General features: G+C 49.4%; 1 protein-coding gene across 1 annotated transcript in view; it reads right to left on the reverse strand.

Moving 5' to 3' along the window:
• Nucleotides 1–4717, reverse strand: part of MLLT1 (MLLT1 super elongation complex subunit) — a 32154-nt gene extending 27437 nt beyond the window's left edge. The window contains exons 1-2 of the mRNA XM_074808489.1: nt 4577–4717; nt 1312–1492 (exon numbers count right to left, since the gene is read on the reverse strand). Of these exons, the coding sequence (XP_074664590.1) occupies nt 1312–1492; nt 4577–4588 (193 nt within the window). The 5' untranslated portion in view covers nt 4589–4717. The remainder of the gene's footprint in view (nt 1–1311; nt 1493–4576) is intronic.
• Between the last annotated feature and the right edge of the window lie 14171 nt (nt 4718–18888).

Below are 18888 nucleotides of genomic sequence, written 5' to 3' on the forward strand. Positions count from 1 at the left end.
GTATGCATATGCTGTACCATTTATGTACAACCCAGACACACTTTGGTCAAAAGCAAGCTGGCATGATGAGCAAGCTTAAAAAAAGTATGCAAAAACCTAGAGATCTGAAAAAACAGCCTCTTTAAAGGTAGATGATATGGCAACCGACTGAGCAAAGACCACGTACTATCCCAACACGGTTGTTTGTAATAAAGTAATTACACCAGATGACAAGAGTTGTAGCACAGCAGATTGTAACTTTTATTCTATAAATTAGCTTTCAGCTCAGTACTGCACTTGCTTATCATTCATCAGTTTTACTACATCAGTGTGAAGGAGATATTATTAACATACAGCCTAGATTCACACCCTTATGAGCTGAACACCTTTCCACTGTGGACTCTCACAAATAACCAGTGTAGCAGGTAGCCCTAAGACATCCTGCATGACCAGCAGTCTTCCAAATATTTCAAAGAATGCACATTATGAAGTAATTTACAGCAATACTCTTAGGCAGCCAGTGTTCCTTGTAGCACTTCATAGCCATAACGCTGCAGATGCAGTTACACAACCGTAAGCAGATCTAACTCTGCGCTGCTGCTGAAAAGGGCAATTCCTGCTCCTCTACCTCAACCTGCGTTCCTGCTGCCTTGTGCCAAGAATAAGGTTCATGTTGCTGCACAGTCAGAAAGAGCAAAGAACAGATCCAGCAGAGAATAAACACTACAATCTGTATAGTCTCCCCAGCCATGCCGACCGCACAGTGCTTGCACACATACGTGCAGCTGGAACATACAGCCACTGGTGAAGAGACAACACCACCCCCTCGGCATCACCGATTTCTGCTGAGTTAATGCTACCTGAACTGGCACCTGAGACTAGAAATTGCAGGAATCCTGATGGCTACTTAATGATCAGTGCAAAAGTCTACATACTCCAGTACGTATACGAGCCCGATATTCGAGCATCTCTCACCAGTCACATGCTTCCAGCTTGTGTTGCCAAATATTAACAAATCAAACCCATCTTTCCCATTTTGTAACATGAATTATCTTCTGCTGTCACTGTCTCGAGAATCTGCATGTACTAATGCTTAAATAAGAGGAGAAAGCATCTCACCTCCAGCCCTTTCAGCAGAAGAAAGGTCCCATTCTCCCTGACCTTCCTCAAACAAAGACAGTAAAGGTTAAAGCTGAAGTGCACGCGACATACATTTTGTTCCTCTTTAAAGAGATATTTTACAGAACAGTGACAGTCCAAGACAACCTTGACTTGCACAATGCTCTTTCATACAGAAAAGACGTGATAATGTATCTTCAAAACTGCACTCACCTCGCTTGGGTTTTGGGAAGCTCTCATGTAGCCGAAAGACCACCCTTTCCACAAAATGCTGGATGTCACACTGCTCCGGGCCACGGACAAACACCATCCAGTCATGAGTAAACCCTTCAGTGGTGGGCTTTTTCCGCAGTTGGGCTCGGTGCCCCAGCTCCAATTTTACTTGAACCGTGCACTGTTTTAGGACAGAGGTAAGACCATAAGCAAAATGAAGCAGCTTACACGTTATGTATAATGCTGAGCCCCACCGACAGAAGATGCTAGATCACCGCAGGGGAGGAATACAACAGCCTCCACAGAGAGATTAGTCTCATTCTGAAAACTACAGTGTTGTCAACAGAAAAGGTATCATAAAAATAGCTCCTAGCAGCATTTCATACCTATTTTCTTCCTAATACTAGCATTGCAGAGAAAACAGCTTTGGAAGAGGGATAGGTTTACCTGCTTCACTTATCATATAAATTGCCAAAGTCCTAATTGCGGAATCCTTATTTCTAGAAAGTGTCAGAGACAGAACTTGATGTTCACAGTTTACAGAATTCACAACACTGACAGAAAACTAATCTGAAAACCGGAAAAATTAGATCATGAATTGGTGGTTTATGATATTCTCTAGAATATGTAATCCATTAGAATAAAACTAAGATGCTCCTTGTATTCTTTTAAATATATTTTATCAGTGCACTTTGAAAGACCAAATTAACATATAGCATGCCTGCACAATATCCAACACCAAAATGACCTAATTCTGATTTGCACTCCCGAATCCTACTTTAATCATTGAGTAAGAGGTGTATTCAATGTCTTACTCAAAGCACAAAAATCCCATTAAATGTCTTAAAACCAGATTAAACTAATTGTGAAGATCCACATATTTCTGCAGACTTCACAGTCAGAAGAAAGCAAATGAATTAAACAGATGTAACAGAGGAAAGGCAAACATGATTCAGACACAAGTTAAAGCAAGCAAATCTTAGTGCAAGATTTGCAGAGATGGAACACCTGAGGTATCCAACTACTTACTAATTTTGTGCATATATGTTACACAAACTAGACCAGCAGCACAGCAATCCGAAACCAAACCTATCAAAATCCAGCTTCAGCAACTGGAAGGTTATAAAAAAAGGCCGTTTTTAGTCCTTACCCCCTTCTTCACCTAAGACTTGAAAACAAACATTTTATTCTCTCTGGCAGTTCTCAATTACCATCGGGAAAGGCAACATTGTCATTACCTATATTACAGGTGGACACAGAGCCAAACTGAGGGCATGATGTGAGACAATGAACACGGAAAGAGAAAGCTTCCCGAGCTCTAGACAAATGTTGAGGAAAAGTATCATCCTCCTTTTCCCACTGAGGAACTGCAACAAGGAGTACGACCATGATTAATGCTCAAAAAATATTTTGCACATCCAACCTGACATTTTATGGGAATGTGATTTTCAGAGCATGGTTAATACTTTCTGAAAAAGCGTTAAGTCACTCAATCTCAGTATTCTTTTCTTTGTAAAAAGATCACACAAGAGGTCTACAGGGTACCAGGCATCAAAGCTCGACCTCCCAAATTGCAGTCCAGTTCTAATTTCAACTATAAGCCTTAACACACTCTTTCAGGCAGTTATCTTTATAGCAAAATACCTTCAGCTGCCATTCAACACATCAATTACAAGACTCAGGGACAAACTCATCTAATCAGTTGCTTCACTGGTATTACTACAACATTTCTTTAGGTTACCTTCCTCTGCAAGTTCTCTTGGCAGGCCATTTTTTCCCATTCTACGCTTTAGGGCTTATCTACGCTGGCTCCATCTCGCTCCTGTGCTAAAAATGAAGGTACACGGCCGTCTGTTCTTTCGTGTCATATTAAGGAATAAGAAAAAAGGCAAGGTGTGTTTCACTCGAAGCACAGCAGTCCACCGCAGGAGAGAAGAGCATTATGTGGAGGCCGTCTGCCTAAATCCCAAGCTCACAGAGGAGGGTGCTTGCAGGCCTGCTTTATCTGGGATACTTCCCACAGCGTTCACGCAACCGTTCACATCAACTGAGCCAGTCTGTTCTGCAGCTTCACGTTATCGATTCCATAATTACCCTTTAAATTGTGCTACTGTTGCCAGTTACTACCCCTCTCCAGAGAAGTGCAAATGACTGCCAGTCTACAGAATTTGCCTTTCTAGTTGAAAAGGCTGAGAAATTTTAGCTGAGAAACAGATGGGACTATGTGGAAGAGAACAAAATTAAACATAAGAGAGAACTGTTTAACTGAGAGCGAAAGTTGTACTTGCTCTACTCTTCACATATCGGTCCAATTAACAATCGCTACGAATTAAGCCAGAAGTTGAAACACATTTGAAAATAAGATCTCCCAACATAACAAACATCCAAAGTTGCTCCACTGAAAATGGAGGTTTTTTTTTTTTTTCCTCCAAGCGTGTCTCCCAACAAAGGGAAATCAGGATCCTATTCAAACAATTTGTAATAATACAAAGGAGTCTGCTTTTCAACTTCTCAATAAACATTCTGAAGGCTGCTCTGGTTTTTTGTTTGATGTGCTAATTGCCTGAAAGCCATAACCGGTTTCCATTCGCTCTCCTTTGGCTGATTATTCAAAGGATAGCGGGGCTCACCTCCTGAACCTTAGGCCCATGGGTAACCTGGGACCAGCTCGCACGCACCCGCACACAAAAGGCCCGAGCCAGCTGCCCTACATCACCTCAGGTAAACTTCCAGCATCCATCCCCGCCCGCCGCAGCACGGCAGCAGCCCGGCCGCTACCAGCCGGCTTCTCACCGCCTCCCCGGAGCGGCAATAACTCTCTCGGTGGCATTAACCCTTCGCACCGCGGCTGAGGGGGGTAGGGACGCCGGCACCACCCCTCCCCGTCAATAAGCCCGGGCAGGAATTTGCGGGAAATGCTGCTGCCACCCCCCGCCGCGGGCGAGGCTGCAGCGCGGCCGCCCATGAAGGGGCGAGGGCTGAGCAACATCCCCCCCTCCCCAAAAAGGGGGTGTGGGGAGGAGGTGTGCCTCCCCCAAGGTGGGGGGGACGATGCCCCCCAACGCCACCGGGGGGAATCAACCCCCCCGTCCTTCAGGACAGGGATGGGCCCCCCCTCCCCGATGCAGGGCCCCCTCCCCCGGTGCAGGGGGGAGCCCGGCCCCTCCCACGCGTGCCCCCCGCGCGGAGGGGGGAGGGAGGGGTGGCGCCGAGGGGCCCCACCCCCGCGGCAGCGCGGCAGGGCGGGCGCCGCCGCTCCCCTCACCTGATTGTCCATGGCTGGGCGCAGCGCCGCGGGCCCCGCTCGCTCGCTCGCTCCCGCCGCGGCGGTCTCGCTGGCCGGTCGGCGGGGGGGGGTCTCTTTCCCCCCCTCTCTTCCCCCCCCTCTACGAGCGAAGCCGCTCTCCGTCCCCCCCCACCCCCCTCCCCGCCGCCTCGGCCGCCGCCGCCGCCTCCTCGGTCGCGGCCCCTCACGGCCCCGCCGCCGCCGCTCGCCTCATTGTGTGTCACTCACAGGCACCAGCCCCGCCACCCCCCCGGCGCCCGCCCCGCGGAACCGGAAACCGACGCCACCAGAGAGGCACCCGCCCGCCGCCAATAGCTGCGCCGCCTCACGCCTGGGGGCGGGGCTTCCGCCCGGGCGCCGCCGGCCTCCCCCTCCTCCGCCTGATGGGCAGCCGCTGCGCCCAACCGGCGGCGGGCGGGCTGCCGAGGGGGCGGGGGAGGGGGCGGGGCCGGCGCTGGGTCAAGCGGGGAGTGGGAGGCGGGGCGGGCGGTGGGCGGGAGTGGGGCCTCGCCGGCCCCCCCCTTCCCCCGCGGCGGGCGCGGCGGAGCGCTCCTGCCCTGCGGCGTGGCTGGGCTCGGGCCCCCACCCCGTTCCCGGGTGCCCTTCTGGGGCTTGGCTTCGGCCCCCCAGGACGGCGCAGCACGGCCGCCAGCCGGCACCAAGCGCTTGGGCCTTGTTGTGCGCCCCGGCCGCGCCAACCCGCCCCTTTTCCCTCCCTCGGCCCACGCTTCCCCGCCGCTGGCGGCAGCGAATCTCACCCGTTTATTAATTTCCTACACAAATGAGCTGAGAACAAGGGAAACCACAGCTCCCAGTACAGCGGACACGGCAGTCCGGAATGGCTGGGCAGGGCTGAGCCTTGGCTGGGAGGAAGCTGGTGGCACTGCTTGCCCTCGGTTCTCCTTGTTCTCCCTCAGCCTCCTTCCTTCTCATTTTCCCTCCATCTCTCCCCCCTCATTTTCCACCGGTCTCATTTTTCCCCAATCTGTCCTTCATCTTCCCCCAGTGCCTCCCCCTTTTCCCTCTACCCCTCACTTCTGCTCAGTTTCTCTCATTTTCTCCTCTCGTTTCCCCTCATTCTCCTTCATTCTCCCTTGTTCTCATTTTTCCCTTGCTTTCCCTCGTTTTATCTCAGCTGCCCTCGGCCTCCCCCATTTTCCCCCTTAGTCTCCCACACTTGCTCTGTTTCAATTTCCCCCTTGCTCTGCCCCGTTCTCCCCCTCAGTCTCCCCCATTTTCTCTGTTTCAATTCCCCTTCGGTCTCCCCCATTTTCCCCTCGGTCTCCTTCCTTTTCCCCCCTCAGTCTCCCACATTTTCTCTATTTTTCCCCCTCGGTCTTCCCCATTTTCCCCCTCAGCCTCTCACATTTTGTCCCAGTTTCAATTTCCCCCTCAGTCTCCCCCATTTTCCCCCTCACTCTCCCATGTTTTCTCCCAGTTCAATTTCCCGCTTGGTTTTGCTCCTTTTTCCCCTTAGTCTCCCCCGTTTTCCCCCTCAGCCTCCCACATTCTCTCCCAGTTTGAATTTCCCCCTCAGTCTCCACCATTTTCTCCCAGTTTCAATTTCCTGCTCGATCTCCCTCCTTTTTCCCCTCAGTCTCCCCCATTTCCCCCTCGGTCTCCCACATTTTTCTCTATATTTCCCCCTCGGTCTCCCCCCTTTTCCCCCTTGCTCTCCCCCGTTTTCCCCCTCAGCCTCCCACATTTTCTCCCAGTTTGAATTTCCCCCTCACTCTCCCCCATTCTCCCCCTCACTCTCCCCCATTTTCTCCCAGTTTCAATTTCCCACTCGATTTCCCTCCTTTTTCCCCTCAGCCTCCCACATTTTCTCTATATTTCCCCCTCGGTCTCCCCCATTTTCCCCCTCCCTCTCCCCCATTTTCCCCCTCAGTCTCCCCCATTTTCTCCCAGTTTCAATTTCCCGCTCGATTTCCCTCCTTTCCCCCCTCAGTCTCCCCCATTTCCCCCTCACTCTCCCCCATTTTCTCCCAGTTTCAATTTCCCGCTCGATTTCCCTCCTTTTCCCCCTCAGTCTCCCCCATTTCCCCCTCAGTCTCCCACATTTTCTCTATATTTCCCCCTCGGTCTCCCCCATTTTCCCCCTCCCTCTCCCCCATTTTTCCCCTCAGTCTCCCCCATTTTCTCCCAGTTTCAATTTCCCGCTCGATTTCCCTCCTTTTTCCCCTCAGTCTCCCTCATTTCCCCCTCAGTCCCCCACATTTTCTCCCCGTTCCAATTCCCCCCTCGCTCTCCCCCGTTTCCCCCTCAGTTTCTCTCATTTCTCCTCTTTGTCCCTCGCGTTCCCCTCATCCTCCCGCAGCTTCCCTCACGTTCCCGCGTTTCCCCTCTTCGCCCCCGACCCCCCCCGCCCGCCGCCGCTCTCCGGCCCGGGCCTCGGGCCGCCCGCCGCCGCCTTCCCGCCCGCGGCCGCGCCGTGATGGAGACCGCGGGGGCGAGGGCTGTTCGCTGCAGGGGAAACAATATCTCGTTTTCTGGTCTGTAGCGGGGGGCATTTGCAATGCAAATGGTCCCAGGGATTCCTTCAGTGGAGCGGTGGTTATCAGCCGCAGGCTCAGCTGGGTGACGAGCCCGGAGGTCACTGTCCTGGCTGAGAAAGGAGCTGCTGGCTGCGGCGGAGGCATCATTAAAAGCCGCCCGCCCTGCAAACGCGGTTTTCTCAGCACCGCCGCTGACTCTGAGCGTGACATTTGCATCTGAAAAGTGGGTTTTGTTTACCTTTTCTTAGCGCTCTAAATGACAAGTTATTGCGCTCAATTTTGTGAGCCTTTAAATTAACGCGGGACTGTCCTTACAAGTGCAATTTGTGACTGTTTCAGAGCAAATTTGCTTTTAGATGCAAGGCAGAATTTTTTTCTTCGTGCAACTTTCTTGTTTGAAATAGTTTGTTGATCTCTGTAAGGCAGCAGAAAAATACGTGTTAGCCAATAACGGTGTGTGTGTTGCTAACTGATAGCCACAGGCAAGGATTAATCGGTTCCCAAATCATTCTAAAGAGCCAGTTTACCTCATCAACCTGATAGAGGATATTAGTAAAGCAAAATGCTTAATCGCTTCAGTTAACAACAACAACAACAAAAAAGACCTGATTTGGATTCTTTTTAAGTGCCCCAGTTTTAATTTTCCATGTTTCTGTCTGATGCAGTCCCAGGAGACATCTCCTCGGACAGTCTCTTTTCTTCTCCATTGAGACGGGGCCTCTTTCTCTGGGAGTTCTCATTGATATCTTTAATTGTGGACATTATTCCCATGCACGTGACTCTTCGGTCTAAATCTTTTATTTTCGAACTCCCAATCGTAGCTATTCACTCACAGCCTCATCACAGTCCTTGGTGGTTACATGCTCCCAGGCCTGAATCTGGAAATGTCTTCGTCTTTCCCAAGTCTGACTCCAGGCTTGCTCGGTTGAATTTCCCCCTTGTGCAAGAGATGTTGCTCAGACACACAAGACCCTGAACTTTTCCCTTTCCTAAAAAATTGTCTGTTACTTCCTCTGAAACATCATTAAAATTTGATTTTTATTTTAATTCCCGTTGGTAACAATTTTGCTGTGCCTCTGGTTTTGCCCAGCCTGGTGTTAATAGTTGTTTTCATGCTCTCCCAGCCTGGGACCCCAACTGCCATCCCACTTCAGCACACCTGTATTTACTTCCCCTGGTTTGGAGACAAGCTGCATCTCCAGTTTTGGGATCAGAGCATGAATTTAAGGCATTTCCAAGTCAGGGATGGGAAACCCCAAGTCAGGAGCCTCAGCTTCCACGGCGCCAAAGGCGGGCAGTCCGATACACGGCCATCAAGCTATACTGAAGAAGTTGGGGTGCCCTGTTCAGAGTAAGCACATCATTCTATGGATGCCTGCTCCCAGCCAGCACCCCAGAGCTCTGCACTGGGACAAGTAGTGAGAGAAGATTAATTTAAAATGTGCTGGGGTAGCTCTTTACAGTCAACCGCAAAAATACTCAAGGAGAGAAATTCCTATATCCAGCTTTTGCTCCACTAGCAGTTCCCAGTTCTGAACAGCTTCCAGCCCAATGACTGATCAAGCTTACCCCTGATTTTCTTTTCAAGCTTTCCCCTCCAACCCCCCCCCTCAAAAAAAAAAAAAAAAAAAGAAATCACAGCCAAGGGTAGAAAATTTGCCAGGCTTTGTGGGAGTGCGTTGGGAGTTTCAGGTGCTGGGTAGTGCTGGGGAAGGTGGAGCCAGCAGCCATCCAGGCTCCTCCAAACTTCTAAATTTGCAAGGACATCTCAAGCTAACGAGCTGTCAGCTGAGTGCCTTCGCACCCAAGGCAGCCGTGGGCTGAGCTCCTGTTTCTTTATATCTATTCCAGCAACTTCTGGGTTTTGCAATAAGCGTCTGCAAATCCAATTAGCGTCTTTCTTTGTGGCACTGTATGCTGGCAGAGATCTGCTGTGTTGCTGCCATCTACAGTAGGGCCAGTGCCAATGGATAAGAAACAGATCTTATTTGCATATTCAAATATGCAAATGAAACATGACAGCTCTCTCTAATTTTTGTTTGGACTTTTTATTTTTCTTTCCAGAGTCTTGCTTCAAAGATCCTTGTCTTGGACTGAAAGGTGTGTGTTTAATCTGGCTTGGCCCACGGCAGGGGACTATGCCAAGGACTGGTTCTGTCCCCTGAGAGTAGGGGATGGTGGAAAATAAAAGTGGAAAAAAGACTTTGCAGTGCACTTGTCCCTGTTTTGGCCAGGTAAATCCAGGGACGGGAAAGATTTCTGGAGCATTTCCCTCAGCACAGGCTAACAGTCCTGCGAAGGTACAACACATCCTTTCTCTCTTCCGCCTGTACGCTCCGTGGGTGCTTTACAGGCCAAGCCTGGCTGTTCTTGGGGAGTATGAGTGAAGGAGGCAACAACTGGGGTGTTTGAGAAGAGATGGGTCCTAGTGCTGCGGTGGGGAAAGTTGTGTCACGTGGGAGTTGGGCCGGTGCAGCCCACGCTCGGGCATCCACAGGCACCTCCTGGGAGAGGACTGGCCAGCAGGCACTGAACTGTGGCAGAGCCCCCCCCGGCTTTTCTGAGGCTCCATCTGGGGAGCAGGCAGCAGCCTTCAGCACTGCTTCTGGAGGCACCTCTGCTCCCCCCTCCTCCACTCCCCCTCTCTGCAGGAACACAACATTGACCCCCTCGCTGGCAGCCCGCTCAGACAGTCCCAATTGCCACGCAACCCAAGATGCTCAAAGTGCTTATTTGCCAGCCTCCGAGCAACACCTCTCTTTTTGCAGCAAAAGTACTTTCCTGTCGGCTTCGCATCACTCCTTGGGGTGGTTGGCTGTACATTCCCCCTAAGGTCCTAGCATCAGTTCGAATGTGGATGTTTGCACTTCCTACCCCTGGAGAAACTAATTTGTTTCACTGGTTTTTGTCATTCATTATTACTTTCTCATTCCTAATTTAGTTGCATCTTCCCTGTTTCTGCTCTTGAACTGAAGACCACAACTTCCATGGTCCGTCTGTGCTTTGGGTTGCTTGGACACCAGCCAGCCAACAAGCAGGGCTGTCTCCAGCACTTAGAGTCAGAAAAATTATCATCTTGTAATAGTCCCACAGACTTAAAGACACAAATCTTGCATTTGAGCAGGATTTCTCTGAGAAAATACGTGCCTCCACTTTGTGTCCATATGTAACACGGCTGAGTGGAAAGACCCCGAAGTTCTCCCCTGGACGTAGGTCACTTCACTGCCTTCTCTTACCAGCTGCGAAATGATTATCATGAGCTTTGTCTACTTTCATGAAGTACATCTGACGTCAAACACTCTGTGGTTTCCAAGATGAACATACCTGCAGTCGAAACAAAGACCTGCTGATATTTTAGGTAATAAGGAGCAGATATCTTTCTCCTGGCACTTACCATGACTTTGCCAACACGTGTCATGTCCTTACGTACAGCCTCAGCAAACATCCTGAACCTGGAGTCAAGAGAGGGTTTGGTTTCTCTGGTGGCACCGAGGGGAGCCGGGTGTTGCTTTGGTCTGTGTGTGGCTGGCTGTGGCCTCTGTTGTCTCTGGTTCATGGCACGAGCTCACTGCAGGGCTTGTCCGTGTTGGCTGCCAGGGAGAAAACAGACCAGGTAGCGACAGAGAGAAGCTGTGAGTGAGAAGGAGTTGGTCAGTTCTGCAGCGATGCTTGTTCTGGTGTAGCAGGGCTCCTGGTTTGCTAAGCACCATTGGGATCCCTGCAGGGAAGCGTGTTCGTTCAAATCAGCTGTTAATCCTAGCAATATTTATTCTTCTAAAAATGATTTTGCTTTGCCTGTTCTCTGCCTTCCCCTCCTTCACTTCACACTCCACACTACAGTATTCACAGCACATATTTAACACCAGGGTAGTATAGCGAAAGTCCAGATTGTTAATAGCCAAAAACTCTGATTGCCAAAAAGATACTCCTAGCAACTACTAGCTGCATCTGGGAAAAATTACAGACAGCTTGGAAATTCTTTAGTTCCCTTATTAATGAAGGACTTAGTAGAAAAAACCCCCACACTGTAATACAGTTTAGCTTAACTAAGTTCTTTTGTGCCTGAGGAAAATCTAAATTATAGCGTACTATAGCTACTGAAAAATGCAAAAATGCAAAAGGCTTTTAATGTACAATAACCCTCCAAACCAGAAGGAAGAGGGAAAATTTTCTTAGTAAGTGGGAACACAATGAGAATTTATTTTATTCTTTCTGTGTATTTAGTGCTGGTGAAAAGAGCCAGATGAATAGTCACAAATACGTCATGTCCCTTGCAGATGCAACATGGGCAGCACAAGCGTCCTCGAACTGCCCCGCCAACGTGCTTCAATTCTGAATGAGAAGGACCAGCTTTCTGGGTGAGAAAGGAGTCTGTCTCTATTCAGTCCCTGACCCCTCTGCTCAAGGCTGTTAATGAAGGGGCCTCATTAACACCAAAGGTGAGGTTGGCATTATAATGTAGCTACTGGCCCACTGCAGGCTGAATTGACACCTATCAATTCCTTTCGCCTGGCTATTGAGCAGCCGTCGGATGACGGTACCTTTCTCTTGTGCTCTACAGACAGAGGTCAGGTTTGGCCAAGTGAGGTAACGGTCTGTGTCGTGCCAAACCCGCCAGCCGGCTGGACCTGCCACGAAGAGCATTTCACAAGCTGGATTTGTCCAACACTGAATACGAGCTGCTGGCAGAAGTGCAGGCTGGAGAAGACGGGCCCAGGCACCTTATGTGCCCATTGGAGCAAACACAATCGTGGTACAATAGGAGGGAGTGAGATTTCACTGCCGAAATTTGCGTCTGCTTTGCATGGGGCTTCTTTCGGTCGATGCCAAAGTCATTGAAAGGTGCTCATCTGCATGCTCAGACAGAGGCCACCTTCTGACTGGTGACTGTCACCCGAGACAGGATAACCTTTAGGCCACTGAAAAATGCTAGCTGGGGAAAAAAATAGCTTGACAAATACAACATGACAGGAGGAGATCAGTAGGGGAGTCTGACCAGCACCAAAAAGCCCGTTCTGAGTTGTTTTCTGGATTGAAGAGTCCAAAAAGCGAGTAGGAATTACTACTCCAGACAAATATACTGTGAGATATAACCTCTCCCAGGGCATTCCCAGATTTTGGAGTTTTCAGGGACTCTAATGTAGCAGGGCACTGGCTGCACACTCATGCTTGCCATGTTTCTGAGCATCCTGAGCTCTGGTTCATGTTGTTTGGTGCCTTTTCCTCTTGTGACTGGTGTTTCTGCTATTTCCAACCCCAGCAAGTCAGGTTGGTGGTTTTCAGAGCAACTGGCCATTTCCACCATCAGCAGACACCCAGCCTGGTGGTTCCATGCTCTCTATACACAGAGCAGATCGCGAGACATCCCAGAGCTGTGGAGCAGCATTTCAGAGCCTGTAACATTCAAATTAGTACGAATTTCTGATTTTTGTAGATTTTGGGTCAGCTGCTCTCATGACAGACCCAGCAAAACTGTTTTGCTGGAACGGTATGAAATGAGCTTTCACCTGTCTACACAGCAACTGGAGGTGGGGTTGCCACATATGTAAATGTATGCAAACCACCTCTAATGTAGCTAGCTCAGGTAGGACAGCAGTTCAGATAATCCCCCACGCTGCAGGATGGGCTATGCAAACTTGCCTGTGACTCAGGGAATTTGGCTGGCCCTGCCACGCTGAAATTTATCCCACTGAAACTTAATCATGATCACTGATATCACTACCTGTGAGACAATAGTGCACCTGATTGCAGCAAAGTCATATCTTAGCAGTGTGGCACATCTCAAACACCTTGAACTTGCTTTTGTTACATAAAGGCCCATCCAGTGCAGTTTCAAGGGAGTCAGGTTGGAATGTAAAGCAACATACACATGTGACAAATACCATTTTGACCAGCACAAGGAGAATTGAGAATTTTCTCTGTGGCTACACTGTGGAGGCAGAGCTGTAACAAATTCTTTCCCTTTGTTGCTCAGGCATCAAAATAGGGCATGTAATACATGTTCTTGAGTGAATCCATTACACATACATTTTATATGCCATCAATATTTTAGATAGATGAAGAATACAATCAATTTGGACACATCACATACAATTTTGAAATGCATTATGTAAACATTGCAGATGCAGGCCATTTTCTTCCACTGCCTGTGCATTTTTATACTCTATGAAATCTATTTTAAATATATGCATGAAATGTGTCATGAAACATCTGACATGTGGAAAACATATTACTGTACCGTATGGGCAGTGTATAAGGTCGCTCATGAACAGCTTGAAAACAGCAATCATTTGCATATGGATATATAGCTGTTTATATGATGATACCATCATAGGGGAATAAGGGGTATGTCCCAGGTCCACGTAGGTCACTGACAACGTCGGTGCTGTTGGACCCGTGAGGAGTAAAGTTACGAGAACAAATACAAATAGCTGAAGTGGTGTCTGAAAATTTTCATCCGCTCCTCGTAACAGAGCAATTCATAAAGTTTTGTGGAAGGTAAGGCACAGTAAGCAGGAGAGCAAAATCATGGTTTTAGTGACCCTTTGCTCTATGATATTTTGATCATTCAAAGTTATCCTTGTTCAAGGCACTTTTCAGCTGTTACAGAGCAGACCCTGTTCTCCTGTTCAAGCGTCCACTTCGGCCTGGGCTGAATAGAGTTAATACACACTGGGGATGGTACAAATGGGCTCAGACCCTGTCTTTAATCTATATGTATGTCTTTCTGTAAGGATGGTAAATGTTACTCAGTGTTACATGAGTAAATCTTTAAGTCTGATAGGATGATTCATGATGAATAACAAATTCAACTTGTTGCCATTTTTGCTCCATTTCACAGATTTGGTTTTGATTTCACTTGGCAGTGCTCTGGTGGATGTTAATACTTGGCAATATTAGGATAGTAAACATCAAAATCTCACATATATTAATTTTTGCATTTTCACATTACAGTTCTTCATTGATTAATTTTTAAATTGGTCCCAGAAAGCACTTAGAGAAATATTGCTATTTGCACTTTATTGGCATTACATGGCACTATTTCTGGCTCCAGCCCAGCAAAATATATTCTTAAATGTAAGCAAGTGCCATTGATATCAATGGAATTATTCATAATCTTAAAATTAAACATATGCTTAAGCATTTTAGTGAACTGAGACAGCTGGTCTCTTGTGGAAGGCCTATCTAAATAAATGCAGCATCGATTGCAGATTGTGAATTTTATAACCCAATGCACAATTGAATGTTGCTTTTGGTGAATACTTCAGCATTTGAGATAAATCTTTGCCTTTTGTTAAATATTTGTGACAGTGAAACTATGTGCCATTTCAGAACAACCTGATGCAGTTTTCCATTTAATCACATTCATAAAAAACCATGTGCTTAAGTGAGCTCATGAATCGGGACCCGAGTGACTGTTCATAGAAAGTGAATTAAAACAAGTGGAGAACAGCCCTAATTGAAACCATGTTTCGAGCTGTAATGTGAAGGCACAGAAAAATTAATCCTTCCATTTTAGGTATTTTGATAGCAGCCATTACTAGAGAATTGAAGTTATTTGAACCACTTTGTCAGACAAATGTGAACTGCTTGTTTTTCTTCTGAGAACAGCAGCGAAAATGCCTTACTAAGCGGAACCAAATCGTGGGGTTTTATAGAAACACCCAAACAGATCATTTGATCTTTTGATTAAAAATCATTTTTTGTCCAGTGGTTTATTTGGCTGCGCTTCTCCTTCCTGAGAAGCAACTTCTGCCCACATCTCCTCTATGATCACTGATCAAAACTGGCTCCGATTATGTGTGCAGCCACCGTGTGAGCTAATACAGAAAGACATAGGCAGGGGACCTCAGGACCCTGGCTGCTGCACACACTGTGACAGAGTATTCGCTGAAATATGACTTTCAGCTAATCAGGACCTGATAGCTTTCATCTGTCCAGAACAGCCATCAATATCTGGAAAATGCTGGCATTTGTTTATGTCTCTATGGCTAATTTTGTCTTGTATATTGTGGATAGCAAGGATGTAGGTAAAATGGTGACAAAAACCCGAACCATCTTTCATAGCAGTTGTGAGGTGGGTGTAACAGAATTGTCAGCCTCCAAGTTGGAAATCCTGTGTCAAACCTCAAAAGTAGCACTTTGGGTTGAAAGGACAAGACTTCTAGAGGTAATAATTCCTGGAGCTTATCTCCTTCCTTCCTGGGTTTCTTAGCCCTTTGTGTTCATAGTTTCAAACTTTTGACTTCAGACCTCGGAGATTAAAACTGAAAAAAAATCAAAGCTGAGTCAATGTTGTTTTAACATGACTCCAGCAGAGGGTTCTTTAAATCAATCGTAAAGATTTCCAGTCTGGCAATAAAATCCCAGGACCTAGCGACATCCATTCCATGTTTCAAAACTATTATCTTCTTTCTCTTTGAGACAGTTAACAAATAAAGATCTTTTGCAAAAGGCATAAGAGACACTCCAGTGAAGCAGTTTCTTCTCCTGGCATTGTTAAGAGCAGGGACTGGGTTATTATTAATTACTTTTGCATTATTTATGCAGGTCCATGAATGTGCAATGTCTTTTACAGATAAATCACTCTGCCTTGAAAAGTTTCCAGTCTGCGAGCCAAATCCTGCAGTGTAAATCTATAACAGCAGGAGGCAATTTGGTGCAGCAGAACAGGTAAGCGTTAATCCTTGATGCTGCAGGACTGGTGCGTTATCAACATTATTATTTCATTTGTGTGGCAATTGCACCAAATAGACTCAACCGATGCCGTTGTTTCACAACCTCTTTAATCTGGCATCAGTTGAAAGAAGCAGCCTCTATCCTCTTCCTCATTCCTGCTCCTTCTCTTGCCTCTTTTCTTGTGGTTTAGGCAGCCATATGGGGAGTGAAATCAGGGAAATGATCCGGGTTAAGGCTCATCTGGCAAAAATAAGGAAAGGTTTAATTTTGACCAGTCCTAACTCAGATCCCCGGGTGCACGGGTTTGCAGCTCTTCCTGCCCTGCCTGTTTTCCTGCGCTGCTCCGCTGAGCGAGTTGGCTGGTTACACCCCGAGAGGCTCTCACACGGCCGAGGGTCCCGCTGCGGGAGGTACTGTCAGAACTCCCCACGGCCTGGAGGGGTCGAGAAGGGGCCGCTTTCACCCTCTGAGGGCTCCCAGCTTTACCCGTTCAGCAGGACCCCTTTCAGCTCCGGGCAGAAATGCCCTGACTCATCCCTTTGACAGCCCTGCTCCTTTTCACGGGGTGTTTGTCAGCTCTGCGGTGCAGGCTGCGCCCCACAAGCCGGAGCTGTGGCTCCCTGGCAGGAAGGACTGAGCAGCCCCAGCAGCTCAGGGACCTTTTGGAGGTGCAGCCCCAGCCTCGGATAACCCTGCGCAGCCCCGGGGACGCCCCGACCCCAGTCACAGGCTGGTGTCAGGGCTGCTTCGCTTTCTCAGGCTACAGCCCCGCTTGGAGCAGGAGGCCCTGCCTCGGGCACTGCAGTCCTTTTAAAGCTGCTTTGTGGGTTTCTTTTCTTTTCTCTCTTTCTTTTTTTTTTTTTTTTTTTTCCCCCCAGGTTCCCAGGGCTGGGGATTCAGCTTCTGGCTTCATCCAGAAATCCCTGAGGGTTTCAGATCCCCACGAGGCCTCTCAATGTCTTGATCTGCTTGAATAGGCATTTTTAACGCGGCCCCGGCTGTCATCGGGGCCTGTTACAGTCACTCAACTGCAGCAACATTGTTCTCAAGGCAGCAGCGCCCGGGACACCTCCCTTATTACCATACTGCACGGGGGATTTTGCCGCTGGATTTCTCTGCCGAGCATCACACCGGCTCCTCGGCCGAAAGCGGCCAATTAGCCCTCCTCGCCCACGCCCCGGCCTCCATCCCTTCATGGCTCTCTCAGCATCTCCAGCCCGCAGGGCTGCTGGCGCCTGTCCATCTCCGGAGGTGCTGTCGGAGGTGAAGGTGACCCCCTTTTCCTGTGCCAGGCTCCCTGGCAACGCGGCCTTTCTTTGCGAGCGGCCTCCTCCACCCCCTGACGAGGAGAGGGGCTGTGAAAGCCCCGCTGCACTTTTGAACTTGCTGCCGGCGCGTTCAGTGGCTGCGCGGGGCAGTGCCGACAGAGGGGCCGAGCCCAGCGGGGACCCGGTGCAATTGCCCAGAAGTTATTAATAGGCTGTAGAAGAATGTGATGGGCTGGGGAAAGGGTGAGGCGGGGGGAGAGCAAGAGGGAGTGAAGCGGGGAGGGTCAGCGAAAGGGAGATGGGGTGATGAGGGGAGAGGCACGAGTGATGGCATGCACGAGAGACAAAGGGGCAAACAGAAGAGGAGATGGGCACCTGCATGGGCAGGCGAGGCCATACAAAAGCCGGAGCTCCGAGACCCCTTGTTCTGCACCTTGTGCAGGTGTCTCATCGGTGGCTGTGCTGGCGGAGAGGTGTCTGATGGTGGTGCTGGGGGATGGAGAGGGCAGGGGGACCAGGCCTGGGGGTTCAGTGCTTGCGCACCGCATCCCTTTCCCAAGATGAAATATCGCTCGGGGTTCATGAGCCAAATTTGCCATCTAGTGGCTCTGGGGACCATTGCAGAGGGATCCACGAGGCAGCAGCGGCCACGGGAGGGTCACGGCACAGGAGCTGGGTGGCACACTGTGCAGCACCTCCTGCCTCGGGGGTTAAGCCCAGAGTGCTTCTGCTTTCGCTTTACTCACAGGGGCCCAAAAAGCCTGTGGCCCCTGGAGTGACATTACCTTGTTGTGGCTGCCTTACAGGGAGCCAACCTCAGCCACGCTGCCAGCCTCTTGGTGCTCTCCAGTCCCCGCGGGTTGTGCGAGGACCCAGACCCACGACGTGGTTCAGCTCATCACTGTAATGCAGCAAGGCTCAGAGAAGAGGAGCGTGTCCCGTGGCCACGAGAGCAACTTCTTCGCTGTTACGCTGCAGGGAGAACCTGGAAAGCATCGCTTTCTACCCACGGCACAGCAGTGGTCTTTCTCTGAGGCTTTACATCTTCTCTTTATTCTTGCAAAGGTACCAACGTGTTTATCTAATGTATTGGTTCCTTACCTCACTCTCTGCCACCAGCCAGCCCTTTCAGCAAGCAGAGGAGTCTCCAAGTTACACACTGGAGACTGTCAGAGCTGGGGAGGAACAAGGGCCACTGGGCATTGAAGAAGGGGTAGAGCCTGGGGTAGAGCACCCCAGGACCTGGGCCAGCAGAGCCTCTTTTGGGCTGTCACCCAGGAGGATTTCTCTAAAAATCTAGCTTTTAGAGAAGCTTTGGCCACCCTGTCTGTGGGAGTGACTGGCAGGTAACGGGGGACATGGTGTAGTCAGGGGAAAGAAAGGGGCTCAGTGCAAGTCCGTGTCCATAGCTTTAATGCACAGCTCTCGTGAGCAAGACCACATACATCAATAAATAAAATTAATAATAATTAGAGCAGCCCCAACAAGCCCAGCTGCCACCAGTTTGGCTTCTGTGTTCTCCGCTGTGCTCTTGTCAGCAAGGGGTGCCGCCGCTTGACTAATGCAGAAGACACAGAAGCAGCACTGTCTCCTTCCCCTTCCCAGTGGGGATCTGCTGGAGGAGGAGACCTTCGCTTCCCCGGGCGCCAGTCTGGGCAGAGTCTTCCAGGGCACCTCCACCCTGCTTCATGCCCGGCACCACAAGGCCTCAGCTGCTCCCTGCCCCATCCGCTAGCCACACTGCCCTTGTGTGAGGAACGGGCGCGCAGCTGAGGCTTTCCCCGTACGGACACACACGTGTGCATCACGCACCCCGTGCCCAAGGGATGCCTGAGGGCAACTGGCT

Source organism: Strix aluco, chromosome 29, assembly GCF_031877795.1.
Source record: "Strix aluco isolate bStrAlu1 chromosome 29, bStrAlu1.hap1, whole genome shotgun sequence".
Taxonomy (NCBI): Eukaryota; Metazoa; Chordata; class Aves; order Strigiformes; family Strigidae; genus Strix; species Strix aluco.